This window comes from Phalacrocorax carbo, chromosome 6 (assembly GCF_963921805.1).
Source record: "Phalacrocorax carbo chromosome 6, bPhaCar2.1, whole genome shotgun sequence".
Classification (NCBI taxonomy): domain Eukaryota; kingdom Metazoa; phylum Chordata; class Aves; order Suliformes; family Phalacrocoracidae; genus Phalacrocorax; species Phalacrocorax carbo.
In genome coordinates, this window is record NC_087518.1 from 43,147,769 (window position 1) to 43,172,128 (window position 24,360).

A 24,360-nucleotide genomic window follows, 5' to 3' on the forward strand; every position below is an offset into this window, starting at 1 on the left:
TCAGCTTGGTGCCTCAGCCCCAGTGCACATGTGCTGCACAGATGGATGCAGAGCACGAGCTGCTGCGGCAAGCCCCGTGCATGCTCCCTGCACACTTGCTGTGCAACCAATTTGTATGTTTACCGCAGCCATTTGTCCAGGACTTCTGAATGTCTGCAGTCAAAAACATGGACAAACAAAAAAATGGAGGTCAAAAACACCCAGGAGGCATGTGCCAATAAGGCTACACAAATGCTGTGATTGACATCACCTTCTGCATTAACGTGGCCAAGAGCCTTTTTGCAGCTGGACGAGGACTCATCCTCTCCATGGACATAGGGAAATCTGTCCTCAGCCTCTGCATCAATGCTGCCTTCTCTCAATGTTTCCATTGCTTTGCCCAAACTAACCCCTTTCTCATTCTTAACTTCTCTTCTTTCAGCTACCTGGGCTCATTACTCTCGCCAGCCTCTAATGCAGTGTATGCCTATCTAAACAGAAAAACAACAGTCCTCAGAGACCCGGTCTCCTTCCATCCAGTAACACTATGCAGAGCTAACCACAGCCTTAATGTACTGACAGTTAAACTGCTTTTATCTCTTTTATTTTCCACAAAGTTCTCACACAATAATCCCCTATCATATTTTTTACCAATAAAATATCTGAATAGTTAATCTAGTGGCTAACTTTACAGTGATATGAGATCTTCCCCTATAATGAGTTCCACAATGAAATAACAAAATCCCTATCAAAGGCAATCTTTTTATGGCTGTTAGAAAGACCATCTCCATCCAGATGCTTGCCATTGATTTGGTTTTAACTCCCTTGTCCCCTCGCATGACAGAGAAAATGGACTAGCATTAAATTTAGGATAAACACATGATTACTGGGCATTTAGCAACAGAAAACCTCCCCTACATTGTTTAGCCTAGAGACGTCCAAGCACAAAAGACAAGGAACACTCTTCCCCACCTCCTTTTACCCACGGATAAGCCCCATGTACTGAAAAAGAGAAGGTTTTAATTAAAATTGGTACTTCTGAGCTTGCAGTTGGTGGCAGACCCCTTTTTCAATAAATCACAGAATCACAGAATGGTAGGGGTTGGAAGGGACCTCTGGAGATCATCTTGGCCAACCCCCTGCTTGAGCAGGGACACCTAGAGCAGGGGGCACAGGAACGCGTCCAGGTGGGTTTTGAATGTCTCCAGGGAAGGAGACTCCACCACCTCCCTGGGCAGCCTGTGCCACTGCTCTGGCACCCTCACAGGAAAGAAGTTTTTTCTCACGTTTAGCTGGAACTTCCTGTGTTCCGACTTGTGCCCATTGTCGCTTGTCCTGTCATTGGGCACTACTGAAAAGAGCCTAGTCCCATCATCCTGACACCCACCCTTCAGATATTTATAGGTATTGATGAAATCCCCCCTCAGTCTTCTCTGGATAAGGCTGAAAAAACCCAAGTCTCTCAGCCTTTCCTCATCATCTTGGTAGCTCTCCACTGGACTTGCTCATGCAGTTCCATATCCTTCTTAAACTCGGGGGCCCAAAACTGGACACAGTATTCCAAATGTGGTCTCACTAGGACAGAGTAAAGGAGGAGGATAACCTCTCTCGACCTGCTGGCCACACTCCTTTTTATGCACCCCAGGATACTGTTGGCCTTCTTGGCCACAAGGGCACATGGCTGGCTCAGGGTCAGCCTGCTGTCCACCAGCACTCCCAGGTCCTTCTCAGCAGAGCTGCTTTCCAGTAGGTCAGCCCCCAGCTGGTACTGGCGCATGGGGTTGTTCCTCCCCAGGTGCAGGACCCTGCAGTTGCTCTTGTTGAATTTCATGCGGTTCCCCTCAGCCCAGTGCTCCAGCCCGTCCAGGTCATTTTGGACAGTGGCAGCACAGGAGTGCAATGGAGGCTGTGAGCAAGCCTGTGTTGGGTTTGGCACTGGCCTAGCAATCATAAAAAGCACTTTGGTGTTTACAAATCAAGGCTGAGCTGTGCCCAGCATGCCAGCATGCCAGGCTGGGAGGAGGGAGATGCTGGGGAGTGAGCAGCAAGCAGTAATCTCCGTGGCCCCAGGCACCGCCTGCACCCCGTCTGCCCCCTGCACCCTGCCTGCCCCCTGCACCCCACCTGCCCCCTGCATCCTCCTTGCTGCAACACTGACCAGGATTTTAAAAGTGCCCAAACCATTTATTGGTGTCTGCAAAGCTTCTTCACTCCTCACACTTCAGCCCCACTTATCTGCCCCTTCATTTCCTTCAGCTTTCCCATTCCCTAATATCTTTGGGAAAAAAAAATCCCTTAGAGATGTATGCAGTCTCCAAATCCCGGTGCTAATATTGCCATGTGCTCACTCAGCTTAGTACCTGTAACAGTCCTCCAGCAGACGCAGCATGCAAGCTCTTCGGGGCAGAGTCTGCCTATGTGTACCCAGCCCCAGTAAAACTGCGCCTTATCCTCCACTGGTCTTTGGGACTGACTGCAACGTGCCATTACTGGAGCAAATGGGTATGTCAGTAATCTCCCACATTGACTTGTTATCCTCATAAAGGCAAATTGCAACTGATTGCCCCTTACTTCTACTTACAACCCTCCCCTCTAAGCAAGACCTTAGGAACTGAGCACAGCCCTGCACAGCCCTGTGTTTAACTACAATTTACTGATTAGCTACTAGGCAGCAACACACAGGGATCACATTTCACCATTTTGGTATTTTTTTAAGCCCTGAATAAGCCATAAGATGCTCTGAGCACTCACACACCATGTATTCCCTACAACCTGCTATAACCTGCTATAACCTGCTATAAGAGCCTCAGTGAAATGCTCCTCTACTCAGTAACAGAGGGACATAGAAGATCATAGCCCAAAAAACCACAGCTGTGGGTAGACCTTATGCTGCTGGAGGATTTCCCAAGGATGGAGACAGCTGTGAGGCTTGGGCAGGAGGACACGGGGTGGATGCCAAGGCCAGCACACCAAGGGGTCCCATGGAAAGCAAACCCCAAAGGAGCTGCAGGGCTGGGAGGAGTCTGAAAGGATCTTGGAAGGCCAAGCAAGGAGATGTTCCAGTTCATGGAAAGGAACTTTTCTGCAAACCTCCTCATAAAAAGCACAGTTTCCCAGTGGGCTTGGGAAGCAGAAGGCTGATGACATGAACCTATGGCAAGGCTAACGTCTCAAGGAGAGGTCATCTGCACAATGAGCACAGAGGGAACTTCTACCAGCAATAAATAAATAGGGACAACAGGAGCTCTGCAGACCTGGCAAACCCCACCCCAGGTGCCGGCAGGTTCGCAGGACTCCTACACAGAAAGATTTTTTTGTGGGTTTGCCAATATTGCAAAACCACCGCATAAGCTGGGTGAGAAACTGAAACCCTTTCAGTGGTCAGCACAGTGCGGCGCGGCACTCACGGAGCTGAAGGAGGCTGTTGTGCCGTTCTCTGTTTCGGGCCACATCTTTCCAAACCCCTTTCACATGAGACAGATGCTTCTGCTTATGGTTTCGTGGGCAACTCAAGAACCTAAAGCACTTGAGGATGGTGGCTCATTACAGCAGGAACTTGGGTTCTCCAGATGTAATTTACTGCAGGGAAGGACTTCCTAGCCGTGGCCAGACTAGGAGGACTTTTAAATTACTTTCTTTATGTACCCAACTCTGGGGACTGGACTGGCCATGCATCATTGCAATGGCTCTTTCGAGTCATGAATCATCAGGTCATCGTGCCAGGTGGCTGGAAATGCTGCACCACTATCTCGACAGGGGAACACTTAAGGAAAGTTCATCCTAATTAATTAAAATTGTGAAATTAAAGTGGATTAATTAAACTGCATTAAACCTATGTGTAAACTCCTCACTCAGACTTTAAAGTGTTTTTATTGAATTCCTAAAGCAAAATTCAACTAAACCAAATTAAGGCTGCTTCATTTCTAAATGACAGTGTCTACACGAGGATGTAATGCAGTTTAGCTAATCCACTTTAAAGTTATTTCACATCCATTTCAGTCGCCCCCGTGTAGACAAGCCTGAGGAATCCCGTCACTCACAAGCCTGTGTACAAATATGGGTAACAACAGGGCCATTTTTAGATTGCCTTTTTAGGAAATTATTTGCAAATATCCTCTTGGACAAGAGAGCAAAGAATTGATTTTCGGTGGGACCGGGGCAGGGAAGGACAGCCCTCTCATCTTGGCTCACAGCATGCGGGAAGACAAACGTCCCTGGCTTATCCCTGCATTCAGGGAGATGTGGAAGAAAGCAAAGGGACACCACGGCCAGGAAAGCACTTTGCAAATGCAACTGCATGCCCAAGATGCCTCTGACTGTATCGCAGCAAGATGTTTCTGCTCCCAAGAGGGAAACATGGAGTTTAAGGATGAAATAGTGGAGATGAGGAAAACAGAGGGTGCTGGGTGTGATGCCTGTAGTAGGTGCACGGAGATTGCAGGTTCACAAGTTGTGGTGCTGTCAGCACTGGGGGCTGCAGAGACCTTCCCTAATCTCACCGAAGCTGCTGGGCAGGACGGGGGTGCAGCCTCCAGACCCCCTCAGCGCACGACGCTGTACCCACGGGCCTCTGAGGCAGCAAGGAGAGGACTCTGGCTGCAATTAGCAAAGTTGGTGGATTTGGGGCATCTGCAGAGCCCCCTAGGAGAGGTGTGAGAGCGTTCATGGGGTGGCAGTATGGGGGGGTCTCCTCTTGACCGGCAGATCCCCAACCCCTCAGCTGTGCAGGGAAGAGCCATCAAAGTGTAAAAATATATTTTGGTGGAGCTGGGAGAAAGCCCCAGGGGGCTCAGGTTTGGGAAGGTTACCTGTGCCTTGCTGGGCTGCCTGAGTTGAGGCTTTGTGCAGCCTTTCCAAGCAAATCACTTGGCACCGAGGCCCTGCTGCCCTTGGCCAGTGATTCCCCCTGCAACACCCACGATTTGAGGAGCTCCACAGAAGGCAAAGGGTTAAGGCAGCCCTGTGGTTTACAATTTAGTAGCAGTCAAGCCCACAGCAGCAGCACAGACCTTCGCAGGGAGGCTGGAGAGGCTGGAATAACTGCTGGCTGGAGCTGCAGCATGTCCAGAGGCAAGAGCAATAAAACCAGAGTGGATTACATCCCTTTAGAAACCCTCAGGAAAAAAAAAAAAAAAAGAAAACAAGAGAGTTTAAAAAAAAAAAGGGAACGAAAGAAAGCGTAAACCACAGATTATGTCTGTTGGCTGTTTTTTGATAAGCTCTGCTACAAACACAATGCTAATGAGTGTAAGGGACATCCTCTGTGTGGGGCGGCTGCTTGACCGCATTTTGTCTGCATGTGGCTGATTTCCTCACCCACTGCCAAGACCCGTGGCATCGCTCCCTGCCGGGGCTTTTCCTTCGCCTCCTCGCCTCGCCGCTCGGCCCTCCACAGCCGTCAATATTTCACCCAACCTGCGTGAGTCAGCAGTAACTGATGGAAAGGACTGAAGGGAGAATAAACACGCCGTCGCCTGGAAACTTTCCCTCCGAAGGATTTCAGGGTCGCTGTACGCTGCCCACGTGAGCTCCAGAGCGGGGCCGGGTGGCTCTGGAGCTCTTTTCATATTAACACTATATGATCTTTTTTTCCCCCAGTTGATCCCAAAGTCCACCTAGTTTCTGGTGTTAATTTACCCTTTGCTAAAGCCTTAGCTGCCCCCTTTTATACTGCCGAGCTCTTTACGAATCCAATGGTGATTGTCTTCGCAAGGCATCTACTGGGTTGCGTATAATTCCTCTAATTAAATGTAAAGGAGAGATGGTTTGGTGGAGCACCATTTCATCATTTCCCCTCTCGCTTCACGCTGTGGACTTTAATGAGGACCTAAAACACCATCTTGACTTGGCTTTAGTTTCAGGCCAGATGAGCTTTGCTTGTTAAGACAGTCTTCGCTTGTCAGGAAAAATAGCTTTATTAAGGTCATGTAACGCAGAGGGTTTGATTAAAGCTAATCAAGGAAGAAAACCAGACCGAAGCGGTGCGAATCAAACTTCCTGTGACATGTTTAACATAACTTCACCTCGCCTATCTGTTAAAAGCAGACAGAAGTAAGATCAAGTTACCCAGAAGAATGCCTGAGCCGGGGGAGTGCATATAGCACCATACAGCATCGTATAGCACCGTTACAGCACTGCACAGCGCCGCATGGCATCCTACAGCGCTGCACAGCTCTGCACAGCACCACGCAGCACCACACAGCACCATGCACACTGCAGCTTAACCCATGCGGGGATTCCCGGGAGCGAGCTGGCAAACTCCAGCACCGCCACTCTGCTTTTAACCCCTGGGAGCCGGGCTTCCCGGTGCACGCTCAGCGCAGGCTAATTGCCGCCCAGCGCAGCAGCCTGGCCGGCAGCGTGGGGGCGGCCACTGCTGCCCTGGAATCCACACAGCAACAGCGTGCTAATCTGGAGGGGTTTCTAAACCTAAATAATGGCGGATGGCTGCAAGTGCCATGATCCTGACGGAGCGGGTGCCATGCCAGGTCAGAGACCCCCATCTCACTTTCCTCTCGGGTCTTTCATCAAGGTGATGGGAGTTTTACAGAAAGTGCAGTGGTGTTTTTCAAATCTAAAGGGCTGTCCCATTACTGAGGCTTGTTATGGCTCTGTCTCGTTTTTTGGATTTTCCTGGATATGTATTTCTATATTTTACTCTAAAGAGTCAGCAGCTGGGAGCTTGTCCTGCTTCCTCCGTGCAAGCTAACCACCTTGCTCCTTGCTTTTAGTTTTACTTGGTTTTTACTATGCAATGTCAACAAATGCAGACAGGGCCACCTGAGGAGATTGTTTGGGAGAGCTGGCTTTAAAAAAAATTATAAAAAGGAGGTGCTGGTCCATAAGATTGGAGAGTTTCTCAGAAACTTACAGCCCCAGTCAGCAGCCAAAAGCCATCAACTGGGCCCTCAAGCGGGCCCTCGAGCTCCATCGACTGCAAAACACCCATGTAAAGTGCTTTGGAAAACACAGATGAACTCAAGCCCTCAGCACACAAAGAACCCAAGGGACACTGTCCCAAATTGTGGGGTCCAGATCCTGCCGAACCATCCCCCAGCTGCCAAAAGTAAAACTGCCGACCAAATTGCCTCCGCTTTTTGGTTTTGCTCCTCAGCGCCTGGGTGGAAGGAAAAAGCCGACGGATGTTTGAGACGCAGGCGGATTAAGCTGCAAGGTACAAGCTCCCACAAGCAAAAGCAATTAAATGAGGCCTTTTTGTTGTTTTCCTTTTAAGAAAGACGTTAGAAACTCAGCGCTATGGAAGGGGCTTTTTAAGGATAATTTTCTCCAAAGAAGTTCAGGAACTCCAAACATACACAGGGATATCCTGCTTAGGACAAGGCTCAGCATTAAAAAAACACAGTCTAAACAAAAACGTGGGACTACTCCCCTGCTCCAGCTCCGCCACTCGGCGAAGGATGGACAGGAAATTACCAGCAGTGGCATGGGGGCCGCTGCCAAGAGGGAGCACGGAAACAAAAGACCCTCTATTGTGTAGGAAAACCTGACATCCATCCCCTCTGCTATACTCTGTACTCCCGTAAACCTTTCCTGTGAGATATGATTTGTGAGAGCTTTCCACATTTCCAGTGCCCTGCATTCCGCCCCGCCCCCCCCGCACACACAAGCGGAATCTGCATCTACACCAAGTTTTGTACAGACATGAGCCTTCAAAAGCCCTTATTTCTTCTTCTTCCTCCTCCAGCAGCCACCCACAAATTGCTGTTACGAAAGTAAATAAGATATTTGCCCTCGTGAGAGGCAGCAGGAGCCCCATATTGCACAAAGGGCTGAAGGGGCTCAATTTTCTTCATTCCTCGGCCGGTTTGCCTTCGGTGGAAAATAAGAGAGCTTTTTTTTTTGGTAAAATACTAATATTTGATATTTCTGTGTTTCTTTTTGAAGCCGTACACTGTAATTGACTAACGGGTCATTCTCAATTAATTATATTTAACAAGTAGAAGATGCAGAGCAATGCTCCCTCCCCCAGATTATGTCCTTTGGTTATTTAAATAGGTGCAAGTAGAGGGATGGGAGAAGGAACAAGTCGGTAAAGTATCAGCTGTGGAAGTTTGTTGGGAACTTTCCAAAACCCTACATCTGCTTGGCAACAGCTCAGAAAGGGATATGGTTACTCTTTTAACAGTAACACAGCTTTCCCAGGCTACAATATATGAAAAACAGCTTACCCCCAAGCAGGGAAGGGCCAAGTGAGAGCTGCAAAAAAAAACCCCCCACCACCGCAGTAAGACCCCGTCACCTCTCCAGAGCCAGCCATAGCAAACACCATACTCTGATGCAGGGAGGTGGGCAGGTTGGCTGTGGAAGCCCCGCCAAGCCCCCCAGCACCCTGGGGTGGGCTGTGCTGCCATGCACATCTCGGGGTCCCTCCTGCCACAGCTGGAGAGGGGGGTCCCGCATCAGGTCCTGCTCCAACTTTTTTGGGGAGAAACACGGCACAGTTCTTGTCAGTGTAAGCATTTGTTCACCACAAACAACACATCTAAAGGCACTGTTTTTAATTATAGCATTAATTGATCTCTCATTTTTTTTCCAGCTGCTAATTAGAGAGATAATATCTTGGTTGCTTTATGAGCGTTAGAAGACTTTTGCTTGCGTGGAGATACTTCTGCAGTGGAAAGCAGAGGTGGATTGAGCAGAGAGCAATCGATTTGCAAAGAGAAGAAATGATTTAGCACAGTTGGGTGCATTTTTTTATATTTTAATTAATCTCGCTTTAGTAAAAAAAAAAAAAAAGAAAAACTTCCCACAGCCCATTTTGCGATTAGAGGGCAGAGAGGCATTAGGAAGATTTAGTGCCTCTGGCAGGTCAGGAAAACACGTGAAAAAATCGGAAGTAAAAACAATAGCGCAAGAGAAAGGGGGAGCACATTTGGCACGTGATAAGACGCCTCTCCATCGCAAACAGTGGGACACGGCTGCCCCAGCCCTCCCACACCAGGAGGGGTCTGCAGGGAGCATCCCGGCGCCTGACGCCCATCCCAGAGGCTGGTGGGCTCGGCATGCTGCCATCGCTCCTCCAAAGCCCAGGATCTTTGCCGGAGCAGAGGAAACATGCGTCTAGATGTAGTTTTACAACTAGGCGAAAGTTCCCGCAGCGGCAGGACATGTGGCTGGCACTGCCTAGTGTGACCCATTTCTAAAATAATTACAGCCTGAGTCACAAACCTGTTAAGACCCAATTAACAAAAATGTTATGCATCAGTGATGCGTGTTTTGTCCAGAACTTTTAATTCCACAGTTTTTCCAAGTAAATTCTCTCTCTTTATTTTCTAGTCATTAAATCCCCTCCCCTGGGTGCAAGTGGTTGCCTTCCTATTGTGTTGCGAAAGGGTTAGCGGGCCAAGAAGTCAGAAGGAAAAGGGTGTCATTACTTGTTGCCACTTTGTGGTGGGGAAAAAATTTTTTAAAAAAATAAAAATAAACTCTTACCGCTCCCAAAGCCAGGGTGAAGCCCTGGGGATACCTGGCAGAGGGTGAGGAGGGTCAGGCTACGCCTGGCTGTGGGGTGATGGCACGGAAGGGGCTGGCTCTGCCCTGGCCTTTGCAGACAAGAAGAGGCAGTGGAGAGGATTTTATTTGGCAGATGGGTGCAGCTATTGAGCTTATGCAGTAGTGGGTTTTTGGCTGCCCGAGTGGGTAGCCTGTTGTTTACTGTTTATGGATTTGTCAGTTTTAATTATTGTGAAGTGCCCAGATGCTCTGGCGACCAGTGCCATAAGCATTTAGGGAGCAAATATATAACGAAATGCACTTGAGAACATCTCCGCTTCCTCCCTGTCCCTCTTCTCCCTGCCTCTTGGGACACCCTACGGCACAAAACACTGGCTCTCCTCAGCACGGTGTGGCCAAGCGGTACCGCTGAGCACACAGTGCCCTGACAGGCCACAGAGAGGTCCAGGGCTGTCCCGCATCCTTCCACCTTGGAGCATCGGCTCCATCAGAGCCAAGCCTACAGCAAACACAGGCTGCCGACAGCGGGGTCCCTCTTAACCCCCTGGCTCTGCATTTTGCTGTTGCTACCCCCACCACAGGCTCTGGGCATGCAAATCTGGAAGCAGATCTGCTTCCTTGCACCTTTCTTTTTTTTTAACGTCCATCTTTTTGAGGTTATTGGACTCTGTTTTATATAACAAGGTTACGTGCATGGCAAATAGTATAAATGTATCCCAGACGCGGCTGTTTAGGAATGCTCCCCCCTGGTTACACATGTACTTTTCATCTGCAGTAGTAGGGCTGCAAGTGGCCGTCTCCAAGCGCTCAATAGCCCGCTCTTTCCTGACTCCATTGTAATCCATATTCCTCCTCCCTATGTGAAACGCTTCACTAGATAAATTCCACTGTATTTCAGAAAGTTTTCCACAGCTCCCTAAGTGTTTCCATATGACACTGTACTCTACAGGTAACTTGAGTTAAAGCCATTCCTTAAGCAAAACTCCCTGTAAAATTTTCCACTATCTCAGCAGTACTCTATGTGCTGTCATTAAAGCAGAGCACATATATTTCCGAGCAGGATTTGCAGCGATGTCAGATTGCTCGGTGAGACCCAATTATTAATTTAAAAAAAAAAAAAAACCAAAAACTTCCTCACTCAGGTCTTTTGCCTGTTCATTTACTGAGGTCCTTTTTAACGGTGGAAGATGCAGCTTTCTAAGCCATGCAGGGCGCAGGCTCAGAGTGCGGCTCGGGCTGGCAGCAGCATGGATAATGCCAGCCTTGTTCCTGCTGCCTTTTCACTCTGTTCCCAACCCTCCTTTTTCCACCCATTTCCCCAGGAACGGCAGCGAACCCTAAATTGCAAACACCTGCTCCATACATCATCCTCAGGCCTGGCAAGACCGAAACGGCGGCGATGCTCAGCATTCCTGCGGGGAACTTCTCCCCAAAACGCTCAGCCCTGGTCCCCAAGGATGGCAGCAAAACTGCTGCACGCATAAAAGAGTTTAATTTGCAAATACGCTTATGCCGAAAGAGTCACTCCTGTTCTCCAGGAAGCCCTCAGCAGTGATGCAGAATCTCCAAAGCAAAGGCAAAACACGTAATTTCAGAGCAAAGAGCGCTAAGGATGGAGGGAAAAGCTGAGTTGTGTAAATAGGATCGCAGCGCCCTGTGCATGCAGCAACTGCAAAACATCTGTCTGGATTCTGGGGGGAGAGAGAGAATCCAAGATGGCAGGAAAGATTAATTATTTTGTAACTTATTCTGGTTTCAATGAACTTTTCTCTGGTTATAATCAAGATTTTAAATGGCGTATTGGATGCATGCTGGGCAGTGGTAAGCTGAGGTGGGGTGCTCTGTCTTTGGGAATGACAGAAGCAATCAGCCAGAAATCTGACTTGTAACCATCCTGCAGAGCCCGTTACGCTGAAATAGCTATTTTGCCACTGGTTTAATTAATAAGCTATATTACTGGTTAATTTTATACCGTTCTGAACTTTTGTCAGGGAAAAACGGTTAATTTTAGAGTGAATGGATTTGATGCAGCATAAATAATGAACAAACAACTTTTTTTAAAGGTATGAGCTCAGAGCTTTGCTTTGATTAAATGATAGACTCCTTTACATACAAAGAATCTCCCGCCTTCAAACTGCTTTTTAAAAAGCTATTAAATACCCTGCTGCTATCCCAGAGTTTTACACAAGCAAATACACCCCTAAACAATTTTAATTCTCTTTTTTCCCCTCATCTATCTCCCTGCTTTCCAGATGGACCACCAGCTTCCCACCATTGCCAGCAACAGCTTGTGTATTGTTTGTTTAAAACAAAGATGATGCATTAGATATCATATACGATGCAAGGAAGGGGGTTAAGGATAATACTTGCAAACCGAAACACTGTGCTGAGCCAGTCTCAGCCCATCATTCGAAAGGCTGGTACATGCAAATGGAGACACGATCTGGCCATCCCTGCCTTTAGGGAAGGAGCTTCCCTACCCGCATTGAAGAACCTCTGCCTCCAGAGAGAGTTAAACTTGTGCGAACACTCTCCAAATTATACAGGCTAACCAACAATTATGTCATTTCATTCAAACATTCATTCACCCGTCATGTGCCCAGATTAAACAGTAACACTTTGTTTGAAACATTCTGCTGAAATTAGCAGACCAGAATTGCCTTCACCTATATTTAAGCACTCAGCCCCGCATCAAACATAGCCTCGCCTGAACTCAGACGGGTTTAGGCAAGAGTTTAGCATTGTATATGAATTGAACCCATACTTTTCTATGTCGCACATGTATACATGATTATTAGACTTGTTCTGGTAGTGATAGCTGTACATAGATATATTCACAGGGATATGAAGCTGCTAGGATTTAAAGGAAAAATTATGAATCTGAGAAGAATTTATGAATCTGAAGAAACTATGACTCTGAGAAGGGATTTATGCTTACTTATAGTAAAAAAAGTACCTGCAAGCTGTGATAAAAGAAAAACGACGTACAAAAGCTGTAGCTTGGTCAGTGTGCTGCGGTGACAGACTCAGAAAAAGCAAAATCTGAGTTTAGGGCTGGCAAGTTTCTTACTGTTTCCTTCTTTAAGGACAGTGATCCGTGGCACAAGCTGGATTTTAATCATCGTATTTTGCTTGAAAGCAGAACGACCAAACCAACATCAGCCCTCTCCTGTATGCCTGTCCATGTTCTCCCAACTGTGGGACATGGGCAGCCCTGCCGCCCGCCAGGCACGGCACCACACGCGCTGAGCACAAACTGCCGGTACGCTCCGCAGAAGAGTAGGGAGCTCCAGGATGCCCAAGTCTGGCATTAATGCTAAAATCTGTAGTGCTACCAACATCTCCAAGATGCCAGTTTGCTGCCATCAGCTTTGTGTGACAAGAGAGAATAGCAGGCAGATTGCGTATCTAATGAGCCACACATATTGAAAATCCACAGCAATCTCTGGAATACATGTGGATTTGTCTAAAACTCTAAAATATGGCCTGGATGGTGTCCTGACTGCCAAAACCACAATGAATTCACTGTTACTGTCACTAATCTCCATGTATGTTACATATGGTTGACATTCTTCTTTAACTCTCATATTTTTTGCATGTGTGCGTATATAAATAGGGTAAGAGGGAGGCTAGGACCAGGCAGACAAACAAACAACCGGCTGCGATGCACAACGTTCCCATTAGGCACTGGAAAATTAGTCCAAAGTGTGTTATACAAATCTGCAGAGTCCCAAAGAGCACATTTTCAAGCGTAGGTGAAGTCTAGGTCCATCCTGGGAACCCAGATATGCCTTCCTGGCATTATGTTAAAGCATTCAACCTGAAGTTGGAAGGCCGGCTACCAGTCCTACTGAATCCAGTGGGAATCTTGAGGCATTTCAATATGATATGGGGCACTTCATGTACTTTCTGTGTTCCTTCAGGTCAATAATTTAGAATATTTCATTCATGTTTCATCTTAAAGAATTTGTTATTCATATGATATATGTTGCCTTGACTGCCCAACTGGAACATGAACCCTTTCAGAAGCAAGAATAAACCCCCTTTTACTAGCAATGCAATATTACATGGCGTGCTGGCAAAAAGTTGTATGTGAACTAAGAAATAATATTTCATGCATTCCTTCTACTTTCTAGGCAAATTTATGCCACATTTTATACCACTGCAGCGTTACGAGCGGCACTGCTTATCTCTGTTTCAGTGCACTTCTACTAAACAGTAGGTCAGCTGAAAACTTTGTTTACCGCCTGAGGAGAAGCAAATAGTAGTCATGCATGGTTGGCAGGGGCTTGTGATATGATATATTCACTGCTGTTACATGGCTCATCATATAATTTAAGTCTACTGTAAACAGTCTATTTATGATACACATCCCTTTTGGACATGCAAATTCTTTGGCTTTTGAGAACAGAATTACGGTTATGGGTATTTTCCTCCTACCAAGTGGCGCTCACCGTTGGTACGTGTTAATAATGAAGCGAATATGGTTCCAGGAGAGAAGACCTCTCTTAATTTTCACTTTAAATAAACTCAACAAAATCTCAAGCTAGGTATTTCTTTGATGGCTCTTTCCCAGGAGATCCACTCACTCCCCTCACCTTTTTTTCAAGTCTAGCTGTTCCTAACAGGTTGTTCTCTTTGGACATCCTACAGCAATTTGCTTTTCTTCTCTGTTAAAGCTATAGCTTCTCCAGTCATGCTGTGGAGATGGCACCCACAGCAAAACAAGGGTGTTGGCAGCCCCACTGCAACACAGAAAATTGCATGGGCAAGGGCTCTAGACATGGGGGAGAAATTTTGCAGTCAAGAAAAAGCAGCTGGTCTCGCCCACTGAGGTCCCCAGGACAGTCCCACAAGGGACCTTCCTTGCTGAGTTTTTCTCTTGCATCATATCATGCCTGTGACTAGCTCACATCCCTATTTTGGGAAGAACAAACCCTGAGCACTGTTACCCTGATGACACCCGATGCTGCGAACAAGCCCTCCCTTCCTAGTCCGCATGATAAACCATTCATGGTTTTTATTTGCCTCCTTTATATCTGCCATTCAGATTTTATAGCAGACACTCAAGCAGTCACGTGCTATGGACCCAGGAGCAACCCCCTGCTTGTGTGCTGCACCTGATTTTGAACAAAGAAACTGCAAGTGCATGCACCGAAGCCAAGAAAAACTGGCCTTTATCATTGGTTTTTTTTTTAACTTTTCATAGCTCAGGAAGAGCTCTGGGTTGTCTAAAGCCAACATATATAATAAAAATTCATGTGGTGACTTTCTACGCGTGTGCCAGGGGAGAGCAAATCTCAGAGCGTTTCTGAAACCCTACAACGGGGTTGGGTCCTACCACTCACTCCTCAAAATTATACCTCTTCCACGACTTTTAAGGGGCTTCCTTTCTAAACGGATGTGTCAGTAGCAAAAAGCATTGGAAACCTCTGAGTTTTTTGCAGGTGCATGTGGATGCACAGGCAGGAATGGCCCCAACCCCATCCATCAGAGAAAGCACTGCCGTGTTCATCAGAACAAGGACAGCATTATCCCAGGCACAACATCTGTCTGAGCGGATGGGCAGCGGAGGAGTGGGTGTCATCTACTTTCATTTTTGAATATAGCAGACAGTTTTATAGCTTGCTACATTCAAATAGGTTCCTACATCACTGCTACATGGTCTGACCTAGACTGGTAAATGTCTTCTGCAAGCCAAGAACGACGGTAATGGTGGTAACATCAATATCTGTGCTGTGGCTGGACTGGGCACTGCACAAATACACGGTGTCTATGCTCTGGAAACTTTAAAATCTTAAACAGACAAATAGAAAGACGAAAAGAAACAGTGGCACTCCCGCTTTTATTCCTAATGAACTGTACTATTACAGAACCAGTTATATAGTTTGCCCAAGGCCACAAAGAAAGGCTGTGGCGGAGCTGGAAAGGGACCCAACCTCTGCACATTTCCAGCCACATGCTTCACATGCTTTCATCAGTCCAGTGCTTTCTGCTAGCAAGGATTACCATATTCAATACTTTTCTAAGTACTTTTGAACAATTGTAACCACCACTTACTTTCATCTGAGTGGCAGTGAAAAGCTACATCATCCCTTGGTTTAATTTCTTTCCCCAAGAAGAACTGCATTTGAAAGGAGCACAAGCAAGCCTGAACCTGCTGATTACACTACAGTACCAGGACAGGAAAAATCATATAAAGGTATTCCTGATGTTATACATGTTCATGTCAGTCCGGGCTTCTAAAGAGCCATAAAAAAAAATGACTGTGACTTGTTCAAAGTAGACCTTGCAAAAACACAGCTGGTCTTTGACTAGTCATAGGTTTTCTGTGGCCATTTCATGACTACAATAGTGGTCAAAATCTGTCACAGTGGAGGTGCAATAAGAGTTGTCTTGTCTTCACAGGATTGGGTTCATCTTCAAAAAAGTGAACTATGAGAAAAGCATGAGGAAGGGATGGGTGTGAGAGCCAGGTATCTGTAACGGCTTCTTAGTGATCACACCATTGATAATCAGTGATGGATTAAACAAATGCATGTCCTATGAAAGGCTACATGCAAAAAGAAGGGAAGGGAAGGGAAGGGAAGGGAAGGGAAGGGAAGGGAAGGGAAGGGAAGGGAAGGGAAGGGAAGGGAAGGGAAGGGAAGGGAAGGGAAGGGAAGGGAAGGGAAGGGAAGGGAAGGGAAGGGAAGGGAAGGGAAGGGAAGGGAAGGGAAGGGAAGGGAAGGGAAGGGAAGGGAAGGGAAGGGAAGGGAAGGGAAGGGAAGGGAAGGGAAGGGAAGGGAAGGGAAGGGAAGGGAAGGGAAGGGAAGGGAAGGGAAGGGAAGGGAAGGGAAGGGAAGGGAAGGGAAGGGAAGGGAAGGGAGGAAGGGAGGAAGGGAGGAAGGGAGGAAGGGAGGAAGGGAGGAAGGGAGGAAGGGAGGAAGGGAGGAAGGGAGGAAGGGAGGAAGGGAGGAAGGGAGGAAGGGAGGAAGGGAGGAAGGGAGGAAGGGAGGAAGGGAGGAAGGGAGGAAGGGAGGAAGGGAGGAAGGGAGGAAGGGAGGAAGGAAGGAAGGAAGGAAGGAAGGAAGGAAGGAAGGAAGGAAGGAAGGAAGGAAGGAAGGAAGGAAGGAAGGAAGGAAGGAAGGAAGGAAGGAAGGAAGGAAGGAAGGAAGGAAGGAAGGAAGGAAGGAAGGAAGGAAGGAAGGAAGGAAGGAAGGAAGGAAGGAAGGAAGGAAGGAAGGAAGGAAGGAAGGAAGGAAGGAAGGAAGGAAGGAAGGAAGGAAGGAAGGAAGGAAGGAAGGAAGGAAGGAAGGAAGGAAGGAAGGAAGGAAGGAAGGAAGGAAGGAAGGGAGGGAGGGAGGGAGGGAGGGAGGGAGGGAGGGAGGGAGAGAGGAAGGGAGGAAGGAAGGGAGGGAGGGAGGGAGGGAGGGAGGGAGGGAGGGAGGGAGGGAGGGAGGGAGGGAGGGAGGGAGGGAGGGAGGGGGGGGAGGGCGGGGGGGAGGACTCATAATGCGTTTTTATTTTGCAGAACCTTGATTCTAATGAACACTCAAAACTTGGTCCCTCCTCCCCATCCATGCTGGGAGCCCCCATGAGAACAGATTTCATCAGCCAGAAAAAGGGGTTGCATTTAGCCTTCACTAGCCCGTATGTTCAAGTGCTCAAAGACCAATGCTCAAAGACAACCCTCAGTATTCATTAAATATCAGCAAAAAATTATGGCAGGTATACGTGTAATTTAAATCATTTAATGCCATGCAATTTATGCCAAATAACAAAGAAGAATATCACATGATGCCAGTTCTTCTGATTAATGTGATCATGCTTTACATTTCTTTGGAGCTTCTCTTAATGAAGGGCAAGCAGAAATTTCCCCCTGCTAAACACTTTCCAGCTCTGCTTTACTTTCTAGTGTTTTTCCCTGTAGTGCACATTGTTCATTTTGCTGAGCAACTACATTAATTACCTAGCCCTAATGGCAAGGTGACAGTCCATTGCATTGCCATCAAGAAGGGCAGATGAAAGTTCATGAAGAAGTGGGGTTTGAATAAAAACGAGGTTTGTATCTGCATCTTCTCCTCCTTGAGTGAATTGTGTATGGCATGAAGGACCCCACGCCCAAATGGCTAGGGCAGGGCTGGGATGGGAGGGCTGGTCCCCAGCCATTCAGGATGGCTGAAGGAATTGCTGTCTGTGCTGCCTGACCTGCACAGCTGGATGAGGATTGCTGTTGACAGGCGTCCCAAGGAGAAGGGGAATAAGAAACGAATAGGCAGGGAAACCCGAAGGTCCTCCGGAGAGGAGGGAAGGAAGCGGACTATCCTCATCACATTTGGAGACAGATGTTCTCAATATCCCCGGCTCCAAAGGGTAGGAAGTGGTGAGCACAACTTGAGGAGCTCGGGTACTCTTGGCAAACAGCGCTGGGTTTTTGGTTTTGTTTGTGTTTTTTTTTTTTTAACTTTCTGAAGGACTGAAATGAATAGTGGTTTCAGTGGCATTCGAATCTGTCCATGGCATCTTCCTATCTGCTTTAGGGATCTGCTTCCTCCCAGTGCCCTGGAGGAAGAGCCCAGCTGAGGAAGCAGAGGGCTGGGCTCATAACACAGCTCTGGATGAAACTCAAGAAGACTCTCTGAAAACCCACACCTCAGACTGAGGCCTTACACATTTCCAGAGCAGATGTGACAGGGACCAACAGACTCGTGCACCTCTATTCATCCCCTACAAGCACTTTCCTCTAAAGGCATCTGGGGTCTGTTCCGGCATCGCCATGCGGGGATTTATGTATGTTGCTCCCATTAGTGTTAATGGTAGTTAGACGCATACAGCAATTGCTCTCACGCTTCAGGAAGAGAAGAGAGCCTTATGGATGAAAAGTTTGCTATTAAGGATTCTTAATACAATGGAAACATTCTGTCTCTTTTAATTGTAATTTACTTCTAAGTGTAACTGCTCTGGGTTGGGAAAACCAGGATTCAGTCCAATTCAATTATGCAATTCTTGCCACCTGGTAAGCCTTGTTATTTTATAAAGAGTACTGTAGTAGAACTGGCAGATTCATTCATGTTCAGAGCGTAAGCGCTGTATACTGTGTAATCACTGGCTCATAAAAGAGTGCAGCGCGAAAGTCAACCGCTCAATTATAATGCAATCTTTAAAAAAGAATATGCAAAACCAGTAGGCGAGATTCATCTTTGGTTCAGCTGGTTTACGATTTTAAGTTCACTGTGATCTTTGGTTTGCAAAGCTTTTCAGTACAGGCTTAACCTCAAGTTAAAACTAAACACATGACCTGATTCGCTCCGGCATGGTTCAGTTGATCAGCACCTACTTGCAGACACCGGCAGATAATCTCCATCCAGAAGGCACTGATGGGAGGGGATGCTAAATCACAGGGATGCCTGAAGTTTTATTGGGCTAATACACATTTACTCTGACTTAGCTAATGAAGCTGCAACAACATAATACAGGAAAGGAAAATATGGCCCCAGCAACCAGGAACGCTTTCATTAGCCCCAGCACACAAGCACCTCGCAGCCGATCAAAATTCCATGCCACCATCCGTCCCCACAGCCTAACAAGCTTCCCTGCACCCTGCCCATACTAGAAACCCTGAGCATGGCTACATTTACTGCCTGTATCAATGACTCATCTATTGCCTTGCGTAGACAGTGGCAAACGCATATAAATGGTATTTTTTGCAGCAACCAGTTAATAGGTACAGAAAAGTAGCAGGACATGCCAGTGGAACAATTTTAATCTACTGAGGGTAGTGTCTGAGGGAAAAACTCCCCTTACCTTCAGCAGCTTTGGCCTAAGGACTGCCAATCCTCTCTGCCTGCAGCAGGCAGTCACCAGGAGTCAGATTTTCAAAGGAGACTGATCAGAGCACAGGACCAGTACTTACCAGCAAGCACTGGAAGCTCCCCTGAACCAATGCCCCAAAACTGTAATGGGAAGATTAATTGCATTTTTACTAAAAAAAAACCAAAAAACAAAAAACAACCAGTATCAAAACTTTATTTTGCAGTTCTTTTTCTCTGCACTTCTGTATTCTGAGATAAGGGCTAAAATTTGCACTAACCTTGGAAAGTTTGAAAACACTTGGAGAACCCAGGTGGACCAGCCAACTCTGCGATGGGAGGACAGAGGATCTCTCTGCCCTTCATCGCTATTGTCGCCGCTGTCATTTAGCCTCTTCACACCATTTTACAAGCCTTCCTTCCCAAGATGAGAGCTTTCAGCCCATATTGGGTGGGAGCACCCCCCCAGTTGCTGTCCCAGCCGGAGCAGACTAAGCCAGGGTTTGCCCATGTGTGCAAAGGAAAGGGATGAGGGACACAGAGCTGGGTTTTACTAATTCCAGAAATACTCCATGGACTCCCCACCTGACAGCTCTGCACATCCGATAGTAAGAGCAGGATGTTTTGAAATCTTGCACCTTCTAAGTAGGAGAAGCACAGCCCGATCAAAAAAAATGTGAAGTATTAATTAATAGTATAACTTCAGTTTGTATTCTAGCTCCAACATAATGAACCTGCCAATTTTGATCGCAAAGTGAAAACTCATCTCTTTATTTTGGACAAATAGGGTTAAGCTTCTTAAGCAATTCTTTGTTGTTTTGACTTCAACAATTTATGCAAATGAGATGTTAATTAGGGTAATTGTAACTTAAATTATGCTTGTGTAAACCTCTCCATTGGTAGGAAAGTGTGGGAATCCAGACAACTGGTATTTAAAGCAGCTGTACTAACTCACTTCTGAAAGCAAAGCATACCAAGATCACTTTCATGTCTTTACAATTTGTTTTTATGAGGTGATAACATTTTTACAAATACCATCATTTTTGCTTTTTTATATTGTAAGTGACAGTCTGACATTTTACAACTGGCTTATTGAAAACAAGAATTGAGCACTCTCGCTGTAACGGACATTAACTGCTCAATAGAGATTCACATGCTAATGAGGTGAGAGGGGCTCCAGAAAGTTTTGATAAATGCGACACACACTCTAACTAGCAGTGAATGTGAGTTGACAAAGAACATCTACACCAGGGTTCAATAAAATGTAACCCTTTAAATTAATCATACTGGCAGTATTTAATAGAATGCACAACAATCTCTTTTCTGATGGCTATAAAGCAGAAGAAATGCAAAGTCTCGACAAATGAAAGTTCCCACATTTCCCTCTTCACACTGCTACTTTCATTTGAACTTCTACAATTGTTAAAAAAAGGTAGTTACTGTAAATAACAAAGTAGGAGGTTTAATTGTTTCCTTCTTTTAAAGCAGGATGCTTTTTCTTCACATTTATTTGTCTGGATTCTATTGAGCAAATACCCTGACCTGAAAGACTGATCATAAAAAGCATCACCGGTTGCGCTCAAAAGGAAGTTTAAGGATACCATATAGCAAAGAGAGGCTTAAATAACCAGTTTTCTGCTGGGCCTTTCTTCAGCCCAACTTGGTGATTTTTTTCCTTTCACTAAATATAGCTTGCAGCAGGTAATCAGAAGCAGAAAGTGAAGTTCAGGGGCTTCCTTCAAACCAAACTCCTCAGGCTTTGCTGAGTTTTGCTCCAACGAGAGGCAAACCTGGAACTTGAGCTCCAGCATCAAAGCAGGGGAGGTGCAAAATTTTTCATCCCAGTTGCCTTATAAGTTTATTTTTTATTTTCCCGTCCTGCCAGTCCCGACCCGACGACGCCAACCATTACAAAGTGAGCTTGCGAGATCCCAAGAAATAAAAGTATTGGAAGGCTGATCGCAGCCCTTGCCTCCATGCATTTCACTAACGCATTATTTCTTCCTAAAGTGACAATCCCCAATATCCTTTTTGGGTTTAGCCCGTTTTAATCTTGGCAGGAAGTGTAAATCTGTGCGCTCAGCAGCACTGCAGGCTTGCTGGCTGTCAACATTTTGCCTCCGCCAATGCTTGAGAGGTATTCCTGTCATTTCACTGGGGCAGGAGACTTCTCTGTCTGACATACAAAATCTCCTCAAGTAGTACATTATGCCAAAACGCCAGCAAACATACACTGCTCACTGCATTTCAAGCCATTTTGGTAACTCAGACTTGCTCTCACAGCAACTGCTGAATGACTATATGCAACATGAGGAGCCTGTTTCCGACAGCCTCACAGGCAGAGAAAGGAATATATCTATAACAAACCCAGAAAAAAATCCTCCACCCATCTCCCCGTTGCCTTCAGACTTTATGAGTTTACTCCAGCACATTTTAAACCGATCAGCAGCTAGCATTCAGCCCGGTGAGCCTGCCTATCTGAACACGTGTCTGTGCTCCCCGAGAGGTGTCAGGGGCTGCTCGACTTCTCTTCGCGCAGAAATTGTGAGTCTGGAAAAACGAGCAAGTGGAGAAAGGCATGCTGGAGTTCAGAAATGGCCATTTAGCCAAATTGCATACCTGTGCTGTGTCAGCTATATAGTAGATTCATCTCATTCCATTGGTCTAATGGATAGCAATTGAATTTAATTAGCAAAACTACTTTGACTTAGGCTCATACTGTGCTGAATGTAATGAAATCTTTCTCCTCTCTCTCTCCCCCCCCCCTTTTTTTTTCCCCTCAAATAAAGAATGTCCTTAACTGCATTCCACCGTTAGAATATTAAAAGCTATATATGTTACTCCTAAGGACAGAGTACAGCCATCCCCTTTCACAGGCTTTAGATTTAGTTATTGTATTACATAACATAAAATAATTAAAAAGATACTTCGATAGTTACACACAGTATAAATTCAATTACCGCGATGTCTCCATTAAAAGCACTTTTATAGTATGAATAAAATGCAAATCCTCTTTATGGATCAATACCAGAAACATAATTCTACGCTTCATCCTGAGAAGGAAGTTAGCCTTAATAAATCATACTCTTAGATAAAAAAAAAAAGTTTAAAAGATATGTATTTGAAGGTAATTCTCTAAAGCAGACATCATGCTCCTGTTTCTTCTGGGCTCATTTTTTAGTGGCAAGGTTCACAGGCTGCACCTCCTGCTTTCATGCAGACCCTGCCAAGGAGAAGGACGCCGAGAAGAAAAGCCCCAGCCACGCTAACCGGCGCCGCGGCCGCTTGTGGCTCTCCCTGGATTTATTGAAACGCCCCAGATCCGGCAGCGAGAAGTTTGCAGCACCCCCCCTGAAACAGTGAAAAGAAATTCCTCCAGATGGGTTTGGAGGGAATATTACTACCAAGCCTAACTTTTGCCTGGCCAGGCACAGCGAGACAAGTTCCTATGATTGATTATCGTGGTATCTCTGTATCTCTGACTTTGAACCATAACCTTTTTTGCGCACAATGACAGTTGGGACCTACCATTTGCCATCTGTAGAGATGGTGGGGGAGAAAAGGACTTCGTTTACATTAATCAACCAATTAAGAACAGACTTAAACAAAACACTAAAGCATAATAAAAACCTGACTGCTTAATAGCTTTCTACTTTTAATAGTTGCTTTCCTGTAGTCTGCTGATGGGAGTAGCACTGCTCTGCCCAGTCCCGGCTGGGGATGGTGCTCTGGCTCCAGGGCTGGGCACTACTCGATCTCAAATGAAGCTGAGGGTCCTCTGTTCTGAGCAGGACTGAGTCCCTTGCAGAAAAAAAAAAGAAAAAAAAAGTTTGGAAACACAAGTTGTAAATCACAGCCGTACGACATGGCCAGGCTCTCCCGTCAACGGCGATCATTAGAGAATTATTTTCATGAGTGTAAAATTAGTAACTAATCAAAGACACAAATCACTGCTTCAGTAAGAATTAACCTTTTCTTTCAAAGCTCAGGGCAGTATCAAGAGACTCCTATATATTTTGTCACTGCCCCCTCCCTCGTGGTTGGCAGCATGTCCTGAAGAAGAGACCAAAATAGCGGCCAAAGAATGGGGGGTGGACTCTGCACCCGGCCACCACTCCTCCAGATGCCAGTCTGGAGGAGATCCATGCACCCAGCCTGAGCAACTCGGAGGCTAATTCTGCTCTCAGTGACGGTGGGTAAAACCACTTTTGTGCAAGCTGGCAGAGAAATCTGGCTTCCCTTCACTGGTTTGGTAAGCAGATGCCTTGTGCAATGCACGCTGTGCACTGCGGAAAAGGAGGAGGGAGACCTCTGCGTTTCTGAAAAGCATCCTCATTTGTGTCTCTGGCTGATGAGGTTGTGTTGTCGGTGGCTGTTTGCAAGGCCAGGACCGCAGTTGGGACTGGTATTGTCAAGAGGTACTGCAGCATTTCAAACACCAGCTTGTTTCTGCTGCTGCTGGGGTACTCATCAGTGCAGCTCTTAGAAGGCCTCTCAGACTTGTCTACTTAGTGAAGCTATAGGAAAGCATGTGTTCATACTGATAAAGAAATAAAACATTTATTAGAAGAAATTACCTTCAACTTGAGGCATTTCACATATGCCCAGATATTGATAAATTGTCCCTTCACCATGACCTGCAAATGAAAAGGACTGTTTTCTTTGTAAGAGGTGAAGCGTATTTATGGACAAGGTGTACAAAAAATGCACAAATGACTCAAGATCTGATCAGCCAAGAAAACATACAGAGTTACTACAAAAAATATGGTTTTGTGATATTTAATAATTGAAATTTGGAACAAATTTGTAGAGGTTGGCCAAGATGGTCTCTCCATCCTCATGCTATATGTCTCTTTGTCTATTGTTCTTTTTAATACATTGCATCTGTAAAAAAGAATTGCAACCTACTTTGTACAATTATTGCACTGAAGTCCCAAGCAATCTATCAAGTTGCCATACATTTTCTTCACGTTAAACCTTTTAAAAATCTTTTGTTTTTTCTATATTTCAAGAAAATGCAGAAGAAAATTTACTTGGCCCATAAGAAGCACAGGGAAACATGCCATTCATCAAGTCTGGTAACAACAGGATTTTGTGATACTGTGTCGGGAGAGCA

The 24,360-nt window shown here is 46.1% G+C and overlaps 1 protein-coding gene across 10 annotated transcripts in view; it reads right to left on the bottom strand.

Moving 5' to 3' along the window:
* NFIA (nuclear factor I A) overlaps positions 1 to 24,360 on the bottom strand; it is a 256,557-nt gene that overhangs the window by 212,728 nt on the left and 19,469 nt on the right. Inside the window, exon 3 of one of the 10 annotated variants that reach the window (XM_064454950.1) lies at positions 19,993 to 23,045. The exons of the other annotated variants lie outside the window; for them this stretch is intronic. Within the exon in view, the coding sequence (XP_064311020.1) occupies positions 23,002 to 23,045 (44 nt within the window). The 3' untranslated portion in view covers positions 19,993 to 23,001. Of the gene's footprint in view, positions 1 to 19,992; positions 23,046 to 24,360 lie in introns of those variants that run through there. 10 annotated transcript variants of the gene reach the window in all.